The sequence below is a fragment of the Schistocerca americana genome, chromosome 4 (genome assembly GCF_021461395.2).
Source record: "Schistocerca americana isolate TAMUIC-IGC-003095 chromosome 4, iqSchAmer2.1, whole genome shotgun sequence".
In the NCBI taxonomy this organism is placed as follows: domain Eukaryota; kingdom Metazoa; phylum Arthropoda; class Insecta; order Orthoptera; family Acrididae; genus Schistocerca; species Schistocerca americana.
This window is the reverse complement of record NC_060122.1, coordinates 423,328,299-423,346,551: the sequence shown is the minus strand read 5'-3', so window position 1 is coordinate 423,346,551 and position 18,253 is coordinate 423,328,299. Positions and strand designations below refer to the sequence as shown.

General features: G+C 46.0%; 1 protein-coding gene across 1 annotated transcript in view; it reads left to right on the top strand.

Moving 5' to 3' along the window:
* Positions 1 to 18,253, top strand: part of LOC124612765 (F-box/WD repeat-containing protein 7) — a 139,768-nt gene that overhangs the window by 17,107 nt on the left and 104,408 nt on the right. The window contains exon 4 of the mRNA XM_047141159.1: positions 15,704 to 15,824. Coding sequence (XP_046997115.1) covers positions 15,704 to 15,824 — 121 coding nt within the window. The remainder of the gene's footprint in view (positions 1 to 15,703; positions 15,825 to 18,253) is intronic.

Here is an 18,253-nt window from a genome sequence, read left to right as displayed (position 1 = left end):
TTTGTCATTCTTGGCCATCAACCTATCTCTCTGCTCTCCAACAATCATGTTCACTGGGAGGTCATTGATAACTTTCACTCCCTTGACCACTTCCCAATCAGCATTCACCTACTAGATGGCACATTGCTGGAACAGAAGCTACCAACATGGATGACAGGGAGAGCAAACTGGGTGCAGTTCTGCCAGTTGGCTGCGTTTGAACACTGTGACAGTGTCCAGGAATGGGTGGACCACATCACACATGTGATCTGTCCTGCAGCTGACCTCTCTATACCAAAGTCTTTCAGTCCTCTCATGAGGCGACCTCCTTCTGGCAACCTGTACCTTGGTGGACAGAAGAGAGCCATCCAGGCCAGACATGTGTCTCTTTGATGGTTTAAATGCCGCCTGAAAGTGGACAACCTTACTGTCTTTCGAGTCACAAGAGCCAAGTCTCAACATGTCATTAAGGAGAGCAAAAAACAGTCATGGCAAGCGTTCCTGGACTCTATTAATGGTTCCAGTTGTTCTACAAAAGTACAGGAAGCCATCAGGAGCATTTCTGCTAAATGCAGCTGTTCACCAATAGCAGAATTGCTGAAGCAGAGGTGTCTCCAAATGATGCTCAGAGACATTGCTTAGACGCTGGCTGAAATTTTGCAAAAACTACAGCTGATGTAAGCCAGGATCTGGCATTTCATTGTTACTGCAAAGAGGGACAAGTTGGATTTAAGATCCAACTGTTTCAAGGCCTGCAACTCCTGTTTCTCCATTTGGGAGCTCAAATGGCACTGTCTGAGACTTGTGATACTTCAGTTGGACACAACCAAATCTGATACTGCATGCTTTGACATTTGCCAGTGGCATCAAAGGTTATCCTCCCCAAATGTTTTAATCTAATATGGCAGATAGCAACTTCACCAACTCATGGAGGGAGGTCGTTCTGATACTTCTCCTGAAACTGGGAAAGGACTGTAAATCTCCCAGTAGTTACATGAGTATCACCTTAACAAGCTGTGTAGGAGAGACCCTGGAGTGAATGGTTAACTGTCCTCTGGTCTGGTTTTGAGAGACCAGACAACTCCTTAGCCACACTCAGTGTGGATTCTGGAGATTTTGGTCCACTGTTGACAACCTGACCCTGCTAGAGCAGTCTTGCTAAGGCAATTATCTCTGTATCGGTGTATTCTTAGATATCAGTAAGGTGTAAGATACTTCTTGGAGACATTGTATTCTTGCACAACTGCATCAGTGGGGCTTTTGTGGCCACCTCTCCATCTTCACATTGTCTTTTCTGTCTCAACAGCTTTCTCGGAGCCGAACTGGTGCCTCACTGTCAGTTCTTTTTGAGCAGGAGAAATGGTGTCCCTCAGGGCAGTGTTTTAAGTGTTACCCTATTTGCCATAGCCATAAATGGTATCACATCCATGGTAAGGAGTCCTGTACAGTGCTCCTTATTTGTGAACGATTTTGCTGTTTCCTGTTGCTCTACTAGTGTTGCAAAGCAAGCTGTCAGTTGCAACTTACAGTGCGAAGGTTACAGGAGTTGGCTGCAAGGACATATGTTCATTTTAATCTTCTTGTCATTTTTTCAATTTGCCTGACTTGCATATGGGGGATACCATCCTACATTTTAGAGACTCCGTGCGGTTACGGGCCTCATTTTTGACTCGGAATTGTTGTGGTTGCCACACTTAAGAGACCTGAAAGCCAGAACCCTCGAGGCACTGAATATCTTAATGCCTTAGCCACAGATCGTGGGGTGCAGGTAGAGCATGTCTGCTCCAGTTTTTATAGGTCTTTCGTGCGCTTGTGGCTGACGTATGGGGGCACTGTGTATGGATCAGTGAGGCCTTAATATTTGAAGATAACTGATGCTGACACCATGAGGGGATTCTGCTGGACACGAGTGCTTATAGGACCAGTCCCATACCCAGCCTCTGTGCTGAGGCCGGGGAACCGCCACTTACCATCCAGCGACGGCTCCTCTTGGTGCACTAGGCATGTAAGATTCTTGCAGCTCTGACTTTACCCACACATCATACTGTTGCTCATCGGCCTCTGGAATGCCTTTTCTTCAACTGTCCATGGGCCACACTGCCATTTGGGATCAGCATGTGCTGGAGTCACTAGTTGTGTAGCAAGTACAACCCCAAATCCAGGGTTTTAACCATCTGCCGCCTTGGTTACTGGAGAGGCCCAGCGTCATTTTAGATTCAGTGACTGTGCTCCTGCTTCTGTTTTTAATTTGATATTTAGAGACATTTTATATGTGCACCACAATAATGTAGCTGTCTTTATGACTGGGTCTAAGCAGGGGACTCCGTTGGTTGCTCTGTCGTTTTCCCAGATCATGTCTTCAAGGTCCCACTGCATCAGGGATTTACTATCTTCGATGCAGAATTACATGCGATCTTGCAGGCACTGGAGCAGATGAGACACTCTTCCAGTGCTAGATTTCTTGTCTGTTCAAATTCTTGGAGTGCCATTTACTTCCTCCATATAAAGTCATCCAGAATATCCAGGTTGCCCTCCTCCAACTAAAACAACTGAGGAAGGTGTTTTTCTGCTGGATACCTGGGCACATGGGAATTGCAGGGAACAAAGGGCAGACCAAGCAGCCAAGGAGGTTTGTTGTGATCCTCAGGTATTTCAATGTGCCATCTCCCTGCATGCTATCACCTCGCTGTTGATGTACAAGGTCCTGCGTCAATGGGAAAATGAGTGGCTATAAGTGACTGATTCAGGCCCATTTGACATCCATCTGGCCCCTTGTACTACTCACCTCCAATGAAACTGTAATTGTCATTGTCACCTTCCAGAATTGCAGCCCCTTCTTTCTCTCTACTCTGTAACTTAGGTTGCATTGCAGGAATCTCATTTTGTGGATACTTGTTTGCTGACTCTTTGTGGTGTCCAAGCCTTCTCCCAGACTGGGCCCTATGTGAGCCTCCAGTGGTGTGTCTATGTTGGCCCGCATGGATGTTGTTAGTTCCTGGATTCCCCTTCATACTGTGCTGGAAGCAGTGTGCATTCGGATCCATTTAGACTTTGTGGTAACAATATGCATCATCTTCCCTCAGACCAACTTCATACACTTCCTGTCCTTCTTGCCCTCCTTCAACAGCTCTCCCCCTGCCCTATCCTTTGGGATTTTGATGTCCATAAGTATGTGGAGTGGTGCTGTGACCACTGACTGGGGCAGGCTTCTTTTAAGATCTGCTAGGACGGCTTGATCTCTGCCTCCTCCATTGGAGGTCCTCACACTTTAGTTTGGCACACGTCACTTACTTGGCTATTGATTTTTCTGTCTGTAACCTAGATTCCTCCCCTTCATTCAGTGGGGAGTTAAGGATTTTTGTGACAGTGATCATTTTCCAATCGTCTTTTCTCCAGCGTAACTCTCCTGGATGCTCTCTCAGATGGGCCTTTACTAATGCGAATTGGGATACCTTTTCTTCGGCCACTCTCCCAACTGCACCACCACGCAACAGCATTGATGAGTCTGTATGGAGTTTCATTTATGCCATGCTTTTGGAAGCTGCTTCGGTGATTCCTTCTTCCTCAGGTTCTCCTCAGTGGAAAGACTGTTCGCCCTCCAACACTACAGACAGCGTCCATCTCTCGAACACCTCCTGGGCTTGAAACGACTTAGTGCTTAGGCTTGTTATCTACTTAAATGCCAATAACAGATTTGTTGGGAACATTACTTTCCTGCCATAGGGATGCATCCTTCTTTGCACTTACGGGCAGAGGTCAGGTATATATTTGACACTGTCCTCCTACAGGTGTCCCAGTAATTTTTCTGAATAGTGTTGCCCTCACCAACCTAGAATCTATTGCTGAGCATTTTGTTCAGCATTTGTTCCAAGTCTTTGTGTTGGTCCACTATCCACGCATTTTTTCAAACCCCGTCTGGAATGACTATGTTTATCTTTCGTTCTTCTCTCCCCCCCCCCCCCCCCCCCCCCAATATGGAGCCTTCTAATGCTCGTTTAGTGAGTAGGAATTCACCAGCACCCTTGATCTCTGACTGACATGGCTCCTGTACTTCACTGGGCAGGCTGCACACCAAAACATAGCAAAATGCTTGAACACTTATCGGTGGCTAGCATCATATACTTGCCGTTCTTAACTGTTTCTGGAGTGAGGGGGAAATCCCATCCAGTGCTAGGAAAGTGGTGTTGTTCCTGTTTTGAAATTGAGTAAACCACCAGTTCAAATGGATAGCTCTCATCCAATAACTTTAACCAGTGTCTTCTGCAAGTTTCTTGAACAGATTGTGAATCAAAGACTGTATTGGATCCTTGAATCAGAGACCTTTTGGGTTCACCTAAGGATGCTCTTTTGCCAACGCCGCTCTACTGCAGATAATTTAGTCAAACTGCAGTGTGCTATCCGAACGGCTTTTGACTGTTGTCAACACCTCATTTCAGTCTTCTTCAATCTGCATAAAACTTATCATACAACACGGTGCCACCACATCCTTGCCACCTTATGTGAGTGATGCCTGGCTCGCTTCCAATTTTTTTCATGCCTCACTTTTAGGCAGAGATTGAGGCCTTCTGTAACACCTCCCATCTGTAGGTTGTATTTTAACTGTTCATATATTTTTAGTGGCTATCAATGATCTGGCAGTGGCTACAAGTCCTACAGCATCCCCTTCGCTATATGCTGATAATTTTTGCATTTATCTTTTATGGGTGTTGCTGAATGAATGCAGATGGAAGGGAGCAGTACACCAAATGCAGTTTTAGGCTCTCACTCATGGCTTCCATTTTTCTGCTTCCAAGACCTGTGTACACATTTCTGTATTCAGATCTGTACCTTGATGACCAGTCCCTCAAGGTGGTGAACTCTCATCTTTGATTCTTGGTTGACATGGCTTCCCCATCAATTAAACTGGACGTTTTTTCTTTTTAAAATTCAGTCTTGATCACACCATGTATGTTACAAGAACATAGGTGACCTGTTTCGGTCATATCACATGGCCATCATCAGACCAATGGCATCTTTCGGAAGACGGTAGGTGGAGCACTCTTCTCAGCTGCTGTGATGTCAACTGTTGATGATGGTCATGTGATATGATTGAAACTGGTCACCTATGTTCTTGTAACATACATGGTGTGATCGAGACTGAATTTTAAAATGAAAAAACTTTAAAAAATTTTGATCACTGTTCCAAAAATGTTTATTAAAATTGTTTTAACTGGACATGTTGGTAGCACCTGAGTGCTCTTTGATGCCTCAGCTGTACTCCTACATGGCTCTACATAACATTGGTCTGGTCCCTTGTAGATTATGGGAATCTCACATACCACTCAAATTACCTTCAATGTTACAGACATTGCACTAGATACACCATCGTGGGGTACGACTGGTAACTGGTGCGTATTGGACTAGTCCATGATCAGCTTCCTAGTGGAGGCAGGGGTTCCACCATTACAGGTTCTGTGTCAACTACAGTTGATCACCTTTGCATTATGCACCTGATGCTCTATGGAGTGCCCAAACTACCATTTCATCTTTCAATATATGGGGATCCACCTCCTGCAATATCGGCCGAATGTGGGCGTATGATCATTGTTTACATCTCACCCTTTCTTCCGAACTCCAGTTTTCCCCTCTACCACTACTTCTCTAGTCCCGCTTACGTACAGCTTTCTGTTGCAACCTTCCTCCACAGCGCTTTCTTGACCTATCACAAGGTCCGAAAGACTCGTCTCATTCTGAGTTCCTTCACTGCCAATTCTTCTCTATTCTTGATACGTTTTGGGGTTCAGAAGTAGTCTATACTCCTGGCCCAGTGGTTGCCAGTCTCTCTGGCTTTGTTTACATTCATGCAGTATGTACTGAACTTCACTCCTTGTGAGATGGTTGCAGTGTTTACACTGCAGAGTAGGTAGACATCTCTCGTGCTCTTGAGCATATCTGTTCCTGCGCTGATGGGGTCCTTCCTCATCTGTAGCGACTCTTTGAGCAGTTTACAAGCTCTTGATGAGTGTTACTCTCACCATTCCTAGGTCCTGAATACCTGTGATTCCCTTTTTGTCCTCAAACAGTGTTGATGGTCGGTGGTCTTTGGTTGGAGTCAGGGTCATATTTTTGGTGTCATTCTTTACTGTCTCACATTGGCGATACTTGGCTGACTCTAGGTCATCACCTCCATTGCGAGGAATCCGCCCCACTTTCGTTGTGGTGCCCTTTTGATGGTGGTCCACGTTTTGTTTGATTGTCTTAACCTAGCTGCCCTGCAATGGACTCATAATCTTCCTTTCTCGCTATCCCTGGTATTAGTGGATGAACCCTCAGTGGCTGACCTGGTTTTACAATTCGTGAAGGTGGTTTTTACCTGTCTGAGGTAGGGCATCTCAGCCATGTGAGGACAACGAGGGGGCGTCTTGTACCTTCTCACATGTTTTATTTGACTTGGTGTTCTTCCTCTGTTATCCTGTGCTCCTCTTGCCAAAGACAGAAAAATAATGGAATACAAGACCCTGGAGTGACTGACCTACACTGCGGCTAAGAGGAAATATGAGAGGCTACATCCTGTGCTTGTGATGTCAACCTACACTGCCGCTGTGGTTCTACCATCTTCCGTTCTGCCGTGTACAGTTAGCTCATAGCTGTCAGACTCCACCTGCCCCCTTGATGTGGGGAGCACTTCTCTCCCTGTTACTCTTGTCCAACCTACTTCAGGAGCAACCCCCCCCCACCTCCCCCCCCCCCCCCCATCCCCCAACCATCAGGGATGTCAGTATCCACTTCCCATCTGGATAAGCATAAGTCTTCTTCAGCTCCTCTTGCCAGGAACAGATCCTTGGGTCACTCCCTTTCCAGGTTCCTACCAGAGGCAAAGCTGACACCTGCCAGTGGCTGAAGCAACCACAGGTAGCTGGTCGTAGTCATGCTCCTGCTCCTGAGACTGAATCAGTGAAACCCTCCCAGCCGGACGAACTTAAGGAGCAGCGAGAGAAACCTAAAAAGACAAAGACCCCCAAGAACCAAGGCACTGTGGTGGCACCCACACCACCACTACCTACACACTCTGTGTCTGAGGATGAAGTGGAGATTAAGCTTGACACCTTCTTTCTGCATTGCCCTCCAGGAAACCTGGTTCCCGGCAATGCAGACCCATGCCCTCTACGTCACCTTCCCAAGTCTGAACGAAGATAAGACGTCTTTGTGGGCACCAGACCCCAACTGGTTTCCCTGGTATTAACATCAATGGCGTGTTATCTACCGATGCAAAAGCGATTGCCGAGCACTTTGCCGAGCACTTTGCCGAGCACTTTGCCGAGCACTTTGCCGAGCACTTTGCCGAGCACTTTGCCGAGCACTTTGCCGAGCACTTTGCCGAGCACTTTGCCGAGCACTTTGCCGAGCACTTTGCCGAGCACTTTGCCGAGCACTTTGCCGAGCACTTTGCCGAGCACTTTGCCGAGCACTTTGCCGAGCACTTTGCCGAGCACTTTGCCGAGCACTTTGCCGAGCACTTTGCCGAGCACTTTGCCGAGCACTTTGCCGAGCACTTTGCCGAGCACTTTGCCGAGCACTTTGCCGAGCACTTTGCCGAGCACTTTGCCTGAGCCTCTGCATTGGAGAACTACACCCCCTCCCCCCCCCCCCCCCCCCAGTCTTTTGCACCCTCACACCCTCAAATGGCGGATGAAAAGGAACATCCTCTCGTTCACTACACACCACAGTGAATCCTATAACACAGAGTGGGAGCTCCTCAGCGCCCTAGCATATTTCTTCGACACAGCTCCTGGGCTGGATCGGATCCACTGTCAGATGATTAAACATCTCTCGTCTTACTACAAGGAACATCTCCTTGTCATCTTCAACTGGATCTGGTGCGATTGCATCTTTCCATCACAATGGCGGGAGAGCGCCATCATTCTGGTACTCAATCAAAACCCGCTTGATGTGGATAGCTACCAGCCCATCAGCCTCACCAACTTCCTTTGTAAGCTGCTGGAATGTATGGTGTGCCGGTGGTTGGGTTGGGTTGGGTTGGGTTGGGTTGGGTTGGGTTGGGTTGGGTCGGGTCCTGGAGTCACGTGGCCTACTGGCTCCATGTCAGGGTGACGTCTGCCAGGGTCACTCCACCACTGATGATCTTGTGTCCCTCGAACAGCCTTTTCCAGATGCCAAGATCTGGTTGCCATCTTTTTTGACTTAACGTAAAGCATACGACATGACCTGGTGACATCATATCCTTGCCACATTGTATGAGTGGGGTCTCCGGAGCGTGCTCCAGATTTTTACTCAGGAGAATGGCGTTCTGCAGGGCTTTTTAGGGCTATTTTTAGTGGCTATTAATGGTCTAACAGCAGTTGTAGGACCATCAGTCTCACCTTCTCTGTATGCGGATGACTTCTGCATTTCATACTGCTCCTCCAGTACTGGTGTTGCTGAGCTTCACCTACAGGGAGCCATTAACAAGGTGCAGTCATGGGCTCTAGCCGACGGCTTCCAGTTTTCAGCTGCGAAGTTGTGTGTCATGAATTTGTCGGCATTGCAACATTCATCCAGCCAGAACTTTACCTTAATGATGATCCACTCACTGTAGTGGAGACATATTGATTCATAGAACTGGTTTTTGATGCCCTATTGACTTGGCTACCTCCCCTTCATCAGCTTAAGTGGAAGTGCTGGTGCACCTCAATGCCCTCTGCTGCCTGAGCAACAGCAACTGGGGCGCAGATTGCTCTACGCTGCTGCAGCTCTACAGAGCCTTTGTTCAGTCCAGCCTTGACTATGGGAGTCTGGTTTACGGTTCAGCGGTGCCCTAAGCGTTGCATTTACTTGACCCAGTGCACCACTATGGTGTTCGCGTAGTGACAGGAGCTTTTAGAACAAGTCCAGTGACCAGTGTCCTGATGGAGGCCGGAGTCCCTCCATTGAAAGTTAGGCGTGCACAACTGCTCGCCAGTTACGTTGCACACGTTTGTAGTTCTCATGCGCATCCGAATTAGTCTCCTTTTCCCAGCCACGGCAGTTCATCTCCCTCATCGGTGGCCCTGGTCAGGGCTTATGATTGCAGTTCGTGTCCGGTCCCTTCTGTCTGAACTGGAGTCCTTCCGGTTACCATCTCTCTTCGAGGTCCATTCACGTACACCTTCATGGTGTACACCTAGGTTGCAGTTTCTTCTGGACCTTTTGCATGGCCCTAAGTACTCTGTAAACCCTGTGGCACTCCACTATCACTTCCTCTCCATTCTCAACAAGTACTGGGGCCATGAAGTGGTTTACATAGATGGGTCGATGGCTGATGGTCACATAGGCTTTGCATATGTTCATGGAGAACATATTGAACAGCACTCCTTGCCAGATGCCTGCAGTGTTTTCACTGCAGAGCTGGTGGCCATATCACGTGTTCCTGAGCGCGTCCGCCCGTGCCGTAGCGTGTCATTTCTCCTATGTACTGACTCCTTGAGCAACCTACAGGCTATCGACCAGTGCTATCCTCCCATCCTTTGGTAGCATCCGTTCAGAAGTCCATCTACGCCCTGTAATGGTCCCATCGTTCAATGGTGTTTGTGTGGACTCCAGGACACATCAGAATCCCAGGCAACGAACTTGCCGACAGGCTGGCCAAACTTGCTATGCGCAAACCACTTCCGGAGATGAGTATCTCCGAAACTGACCTGCGTTTTGTCCTACACCACAGGGTTTTTCAGCTTTGGAAGATGGAATGGCAAAACAGTGCGCACAACAAACTGTGTGTCATTAAAGAGACTACAAATGTGTGGAAGTCTTCCATGCGGTCCTTCAGAGGGAATCAGTTGTCCTCTGCCGGCTCTGCATTGGCCATACGTGGCTAACCCATTGTTACCTCCTCCATCGGAAGGATCCACCTTGGTGTTGCTATGGCTCACAAATGACGGTCGTCCACCTCTTGCTGGACTGCCCACTTTTAGCCGCTCTCTGGCAGACTTTTAACTTTCCCAGCACCCTACCTTCGGTGTTTTGCGACAATGCCTCAATAGCAGCTTTAGTTTTATTCGTGAGGGTGGGTTTGATCATTTGATATAAGTTTTAGCGCGTGTCCTTTGTCCCTCTGTGTCCTCCACCCTAGTGCTTTTAGGGTTGATGTTTTTGTTGTGTCTAGACAAGGCAGCCTAGACACAATGAGAGGAAGCCGAAAGGCACGTGCTTAAACTCACGCAGGCTGGCGTGAGGTCTGAAACAGGATACGTAATGAATGCTATAAAGAAAAGTACGTAGCTTCTGGAATACTTAACTTTAATCCACAATTGTAGAACATCGCTCTTGATGATACATGCTTCATATAATAAATATCAATTGAATACGGTGCCTTGCTAGGTCGTAGCAAATGTAGCTGAAGGCTATGCTAACTATCGTCTCGGCAAATGAGAGCGTATTTGTCAGTGAACCATTGCTATGAACGTCGGCTGTACAACTGGGGCGAGTGCCAGTACGTCTCTCTAGACCTGCCGTTTGGTGGCGCTCGGTCTGCTATCACTGACAGTGGCGACACGCGGGTCCGACGTATACTAATGGACCGCAGCCGATTTAAAGGCTACCACCTAGCAAGTGTGGTGTCGGGCGGTGACACCACAGTTTTAATGTATTGCAGAGTGGCTAGCCTCTCCTTTTTATTCTCATGGTCAAGCAGCCATGGTAATCTGATCTCTTGTTTTGATGTCTCCTACTTGTTTCTTGCATCTCTCTGTGGCGTTCTTGTCTAATTTTGTCCATTTTAGTGTTTGTTGCTGTTCTGTCATTCTTGTGGTTTTCTCCTTTCTTCCAGCTGTGATTTGTATGTCTCAATTATTTTACTCCCACCCTTGTGGAATTATTTTAATCAAAATGAGGGACCAATGACCTAGAAGTTTGGTCGCCCCCCCCCCCCTCCCCCCCCCCTCCTTTTAAACCATCCAACCAACCAATCCACTCGCCATGTCCACGTTGCTAGTCTTTCCTGGGTATTGTTGGGTGGGGAGCTCTAGTAATCGGCAGGGAGTTAGTCCCTCATCGCACTTTCTGTCTTTGGGCTCCTCCGGCTGCTCCTTGGGTGGGGGCATCTTGTGCACCTTTCTTCTTTCCCCCCTTTTCTTCTTCCTTGTTCCTTTCTCTAGGGTCTGTTGACTTTCGGTAGACCTTGGAGTTTTTTATCCTTAGTTTTTGTGCACTAGGCCCTTCTTTGGTGTGTTGTTTTGCTAACTGCACTGCTTCAGGTAGGAGGGACTGATGACCTCATAGTTTGGTCCCTTTAATCATTAAATCAACCAACCAACCAACAAGAGAGATTGTAATGCCTCATTTCATTTATAGCTAATGTGCAATATTTCTGCTTTGAAACGTGCTGTGGCTAAGCCCTGTCTCCGCAATATCCTTTCTTTCAGGAGTGCTAGTTCTGCAAGGTTTGCAGGAGAGCTTCTGTAAAGTTTGGAAGGTAGGAGACGAGGTACTGGCAGAAGTAAAGCTGTGAGGATGGGGCATGAGTCATGCTTGGGTAGCTCAGTTGGTAGAGCACTTGCCCGCGAAAGGCAAAGGTCCCGAGTTCGAGTCTCGGTCCGGCACACAGTTTTAATCTGCCAGGAAGTTTCATATCAGCGCACACTCCGCTGCAGAGTGAAAATCTCATTCTGGATTTCAGTTATTGCTTCACAGCGTGTGGCATCTGGTTCCTTCCTATCAGTGCCAGCTTTTCTGAATTGCACAGATGGGAACTCTCCAAGCAATATATCCTGGCATCAATCTTGGTTATTCCCTGTCCTCTGCTTACGAGTCACCTTCCCTGTTCCCACTTCAGCACTACATGGCCTTCTATTCCACCAATGTACCCACAGTCTTTCTCCCTTCTCTACTTTCCTGTTCCTCCACCCCCATCCCCACAAATCTTCTGTCTGCACCCAGCAGCACTACTGTGTCCCCATCATGTCCCTGCATACTTTCACAAGCAGTACTACACCTTCCCCCACTTCTACCCAGTAGTCCCACCCCTCCTCCCCCATGCCTCTTCCTTACCTCCATCACCCATGCCAGATTGCTGCTCCTGTCAAGTGCAGCTGCTGTCCGGTCACAGCAGCTGTAGATAGCAGTTGTGTGTGAGCTGTGCTCGTGTGAATGCGTGTGTTTTTTATTTCAGAAGAAAGCCTTATGACCATAAGTGTAAATCTTTTCAATGTGCATGTCTGTGACTCGGCTTCTCCTCTATATGGTGAGTATCTTCCTGTCCGTTTCATATTATTATTATTCCATCCACCACTTTCCATTGTTTCATCTTTTATAGGGCCTCCTGGCCCAGCAACAGGGGGGCTTCCATCAGGGCCGCTCAGCGATCGACAATTTAGTCTCGCTAGAGTCGGCTATTCATACAGCTTTTACTCGGCGAGAACATCTAGTTGCTGTTTTCTTTGATCTTCGGAAGGCGTACGATACCACTTGGTGCCATCATATCCTTGCTACGGTGCATGAATGGGGCTTATGGGGTCCACTTCCGATTTTTCTACGGAATTTTCTCTCCAATCGCTCCTTTCGGGTTAGAGTTGGCACATACTTTAGCTCTGCTCATATTCAGGAGAACGGTGTCCTGCTGGGCTTGGTTCTCAGTGTTCCCCTCTTTTTGGTGGCGATTAATGGTCTTGCGGCTGCGGTGGGCTCATCGGTCTGTTCCTCTCTGTATGCCGATGACTTTTGTCTTTATTACAGTTCCCCAAGGATCAGCGTCGCTGAATGGTGGCTGCAGGGAGCTATCTGTAAGGCACGTTTTTGGGCATCCAACCATGGTTTTCAGTTCTCAGCCTCTAAGACCCGAGTGATGCATTTCTGTCGTCGTCGAACGGTCCACCTCCATCCAGAGCTCTATCTTCCCAATGAACTCCTTCATATTGAGGAGACACTTCGCTTCCTTGGCATGCTGTTTGATGCTCAGCTCACTTGGACACCTCATCTTCACAAGCTTAAACAACAGTGCTGGAGGCACCTCAACATCTTTCGTTGCCTTAGCCACACCATTTGGGGGGGCTGCACGAACAACCCTCCTACAGCTCTATAAGGTCTTAGTCCAGTCCTGTCTCGACTACAGGACCGTGGTTTACGACTCGGCAGCACCCTCAATGTTGCAGATCCTCAACCCGGTTCTCCATTGTGGCATCAGGCTGGCGACAGGTGCCTTCCGCACTAGTCCGGTGACTAGCCTTCTTGTAGAAGTTGGAATTCCTCCCCTACGATTCCGCCAGCAACAGTTGCTTGCGTCATACATCGTCCGCGTCCATGCCTTGCCCGACCACCCAAACCGCAGGCTCCTTTTTCAGTCTTCTGCACTCCCCTCCCCAAGACGGCGGCCCAGGTCGGGTCTCCCGATCGCGGTCCACGTTTGTTCCCTTCTCTCGTCACTAGAGTCCTATCCCCTTCCTCCATCCTTCCAGCCCTCTTCTTCTACCCCTCCTTGGTCCCTCCCTTGCGGCTTTGCATGGATTTTTCCTGCGACTCCAAGTCCTCCGTTCCACCTGCCAGTCTTCGTCAACAATTCATGGCTCTTCTTGCCTTGTTTCGCAGTGCAGATGTAGTCAACACAAATGGTTCTGTGGTCGATGGACGCACTGGGTTTGCTTTCATCCACGGCAACTACATTGAGCAGCATTCCCTGCCTTGTGGGAGCAGTGTTTTCACTGCGGAGCTGGTTGCTCTTTATCGTGCACTCGCTCACCTTTCCTCCTGCCCTGGCGAGTCATTTGTCATATGCAGTGACTCCCTGAGTGGATTGCAAGCACTCGAACAGTGTTTTTCTCGGGACCCTTTGCTGTGCGGTATTCAAGATACTGTTTTTGCTCTCGCCGAGTGTGGTCATTCAGCGACGTTTGTGTGGACCCGGGGCATTCCAGAAAACGAACGTGTTGATCGGTTGGCCAAGCAGGCCACCACTTCGCCACCCCTGGAGCTTAGTTTCGTGGAAAGAGACCTCCGGTCAGCCCTACATCGCAAGGTCCGTGATGTCTGGAGCTCTGAATGGTCTGTCTTGAACACGCCAAATAAGCTCCGTATGGTAAAGTCCTCCACGGCCGTATGGAACTTATCCTTGAGGAGCACGCGTAGGGACTCAGTTGTTCTCTGCTGCCTCCGAATTGACATATGTGGTTGACCCAAAGCTATCTTCTTCACTGTGAGAACCCGCCCAAGTGTCGCTGTGATGCAGGGCTGACAGTGGTCCATCTTCTGATGGACTGCCCCCTTTTAGCCCCCTTGCGGCAGTCCTTTAATTTACCAGCTGCACTTCCTTTAATTCTAGGTGACAATGCCTCTATAGCTGACTCAGTTTTACGTTTTATCCATGCAACTGGGTTTTATCACTCACTCTAGTGTGGGTGCTCTCGCATGATTTCCCAGGCTACACCCACTCCAGCGACTTTTAATTGTGACGTGGATACCAAAATAGTGTCTTTTATGGTAACAAGTTGTGTTGGTACCTCTATCAACGTTTTCCAGCTGGAGGTTCTTCGTTTGTAGTTGAGTGGTTGACCTTTTACCTGATCCATCAACCACTGTAGTCTGTTTTACTCTAGGCAACTATTTGCTCTGCTCCTTTCAAGTGTCCTGTATTTTGTGTTATTGTGGTGTTCATTTTAGCTTTGTGCCCCTTGGTGTTCCCTCCCTCTGGGTGCCGAGGTTACGCTTTTACTGTATAGGCCTTTTACATGTATGTCTGTTTGGAACAGGGGACTGATGACCTCAATGTTTAGCCCCCATCAAACCCCAAAACCCAACCAACCATCTTTTACATGGAGAATTTGAAAGCCAAAGCATTGGAATCTGACAAGCATGAACCAACATGTTTGTCAGTATATGCAAGATATGTTTGTGATGAGACCCTACAGTGTGAACTCGTACAACATCTCAACTTTATCTGTTGAGCTATACATTTCCTAAGAAAATAGTAGTGGGTCAACTACCTTTTATTAATAGTTTGGTTAAGCACGGATGTAATAATGGTAATCATGGGATACTTAGTGTGGAGAAAATAGCAGGGGTGGCGTACAGTGTGGAGAAAAGTGTGTGTGAGTGTGTGTGTGTGTGTGTGTGTGTGTGTTTCAACCAGGTGCCTACTTAGGAGAACCTGATACATCTTGAAGCATTCCTAGGATACAAGGTGGTCAGTCACAGCATGAGATGGCAAAAGCATAGAATAATTTGACATAGTCAGCTCTTGATTGTTTCCTCATATTCATAAGGACACCATCAAAGTAAACCAGGACAAAGTTGTCATAGTGCAATTACAGTTGGAGCTATTGTTTCATCCCACAGTTCATTGCAATAGTCGTGAGGACTCAACCAAAAAAATGAGGAATAAATGTCATTGCAGGTTTTGAGCTGCGGTGGCAGTTTTTAGAGTACCTAAACTATCACATTGCAATATATTTTACTGTTCTGGATGTTATCCAAGGTAGGTATAGTGGTTTAAAGGCTCATCTCATGGTAAATTACAGTATCTCATAAGATCATTTGGGTATTTTAGGAAAGAGAAGTTCCACAGCTACACTTTGTTCTTGTACATTATTTAAAAAAAAGTTGTTTTTCCCAGGGCACCATCACTGCTTTTGTCCTGTTCACACTATGTACATAATTATTTCTGAAATAGCCATTACTCTTATGATCTGTGATGGGATTTTCCATGCTTTTATGTTTATTTTTATGTTTATATGCCAAAAAGACAGTAACTGTATGTAGCTCAAATGAAATTTAATAATTTCAGCTCAAAGAAGAAATATCCTGAGGGCTCAGTTACGTTAGAAAAAGTAAAACTTCAAAGAAGTGTTATTCCTTCAAAAGATAATCCTCCTCCAGAGATGACTGACTGGTTATATCAGTTTCAAGTAAGTATTCAGCAGCTGTAGAAACTAATGATTATCATATGAATAACTAATTTAATGCATTGATGAAAACTTAGGCTGTATTGAAGATGTTGGAAAGGGCCATTTTTGTAAAAGTTGTAGTGAGGCAAGTGCTCACATTGTGGCTGTCTACTCTGTATGGTTCAAAAGTACTTGTAAAGATTCTTTGCAACTTTTCCATTAACCCAGTTCATTGGATTGTTGTTGAAATAAATAGCTTGAAACTTTACAGAAAGACCATGTTGAGAGATATTAGCTTAGCCTTTGTTGATAATCTGTCTGGTGTGGTCCACTCCTACCTCTCCCCCCCCCCCCCCTCCCCCCTCCTCCTCCTCAGTATCTAGAGATGAACAGGCAGCATAGTAGTTATATTGATGCCAAGCTGAATTTTCATTCTGTACACATTGCAGCTCAGAGTGAGTGAGTGAGTGAAACATATGAAATAGTGATAAGGGGGGGGGGGGGGGAGGAGAGGAAACTACTACCCTTTCAAAAGCAAAGAATGAAGACAATATTGGTTGTGTTTTGAGATAGCAGTGGAATGGTTTACAAAAATTTGTGCTTCCAGGTAGAACAGTAAATAACTTATTCCATATGAAAGTGTTGAAATGCTTGCTAGCTTGATTCAAATGAGTCCAGCAATACTTTTGGCTCTCAAGATTTCTTCCAGTTGCACAACATTCTCACTCATCAAACAGTAGTAATAACCAGTTCCTTGCCGAAAAGTGATTCTCAGTGTTGTACCATCTACCTTATTTACCATATCTGTTACTTCTGGGTTATTTCTCCTCCCAAAACTGGAAGTAACATGAAGAGTCGAATATTCTACTTAATGGAGCGGATTCAGAAGTCTTTTACGGATCAGTTTAAGACAGTTCCTAAAGAAGTCTTAAGAAGTCTTCTATGAGGGTGTAAAGAAATTGAAAACATATGTTGAGTAATCCAGTATATTAAATGGACCCAGTTTTGAGTAAACATAGGCAAAACTTGTATGCCTTTAATTTTGAATTTGATGTCACCTTGATCTTTGACCGAACTTGGGAACCACACACTGTTGTTCATTTCAATTTGAGTTTTGAAAGTATCTTCTTTTTTTTTTTCTTTTTTTTTTTTTTTTTTTTTTTTTTTTTTTTTTTTTTTTTTTTTTTTTGGGTGTCCGAAATGTAACTTATCGATGAAATCATAGCAGTAATATCATTCTCATCCAATAGCTGCCACTAGGTACAAAGAAACATAGGAAGTTCATACTGAACATTGGATTATTGATATCATTTAGAGAAATTGAGAAAGTGGTTGTACATAAACACTGTGAGGCGGAGGATTTCCTCAGGCTTGTGAATGGTAAAGGATTGAAATCAACATTTAGGGAATTAACAAGAAGTAGATGATGGAATACAATAAGAAACCTCCATATTCCAAGTTAGTTAATAGTTGTCCAAAGGGTGTCCTAAGGGACAGAGAACACTGATTTTGAACAAAAAGGAGCTAGTGTCACAGAAACCAGTTTGCATAGAATGAAAACTCAGTAAAGAAATGGAGAAATACATTATGATTTGTACAAAGGTAGTTTGTGCTACCTTGACCTTGTAAACAAAATATTCCTTTAAGGATTGTTGATGCATAACACAACCAACCACTAACTCTCCTAAGATTTATTTCAGTGTCACAGGGGGCTTTGGGGTACTTACGCACATCTACAACTGACTACACCTGCTTTATTACATATCAGAGTCATTAACAGCATATCGTGTAATCTTGTAACACGCACAAATATTTTTGAATAGTTGGTGCCACTTTCAATTCTCTGTAGGTGACTTACGTAATGTAGGAAAATATGCTGATATACATGAAATTGAAAACATGTGAAGTGAGTGAGTTACGTGCACGTAAATTTGTTCTATTGAATGGTGCTTTGAAACTTTAAAGTCCAGATTCATTTCTATGAGGAAACATGAAGTGTTTGAGTGTAAACAGCATGCACATTTGACAAAATCACTTGCGGTGCATGAACAAATTCACAATATTCTTCATGACATTTGCTGATTCAGACATATGCTTTACATGTAATGCCAAACAGTTCATATGATATGTCATTGATAACATTGCAATATTTCTCAACTAGAGCCAAAGTTAATACTCTCGAGATGGTGCCTAAGTCTCAAAAGGGTTAAGAATAAATGGGCTTACCTAAAAATAATTGAGGATAGAGGAACAGAAAGTTGGCTGAAACCAGATGTAAACAGTAATGAAATCCTAAACTCAGATTGGAAAGTATACCGCAGAGACAGGCTGGACAGTGAAGGGGGAGGCGTGTTTATAGCGATAAGAAGTGCAATAGTATCGAAGGAAATTTATGGAGATCCGAAATGTGAAATAATTTGGGTCAAGATCACGGTTAAAGCAGACTCAGA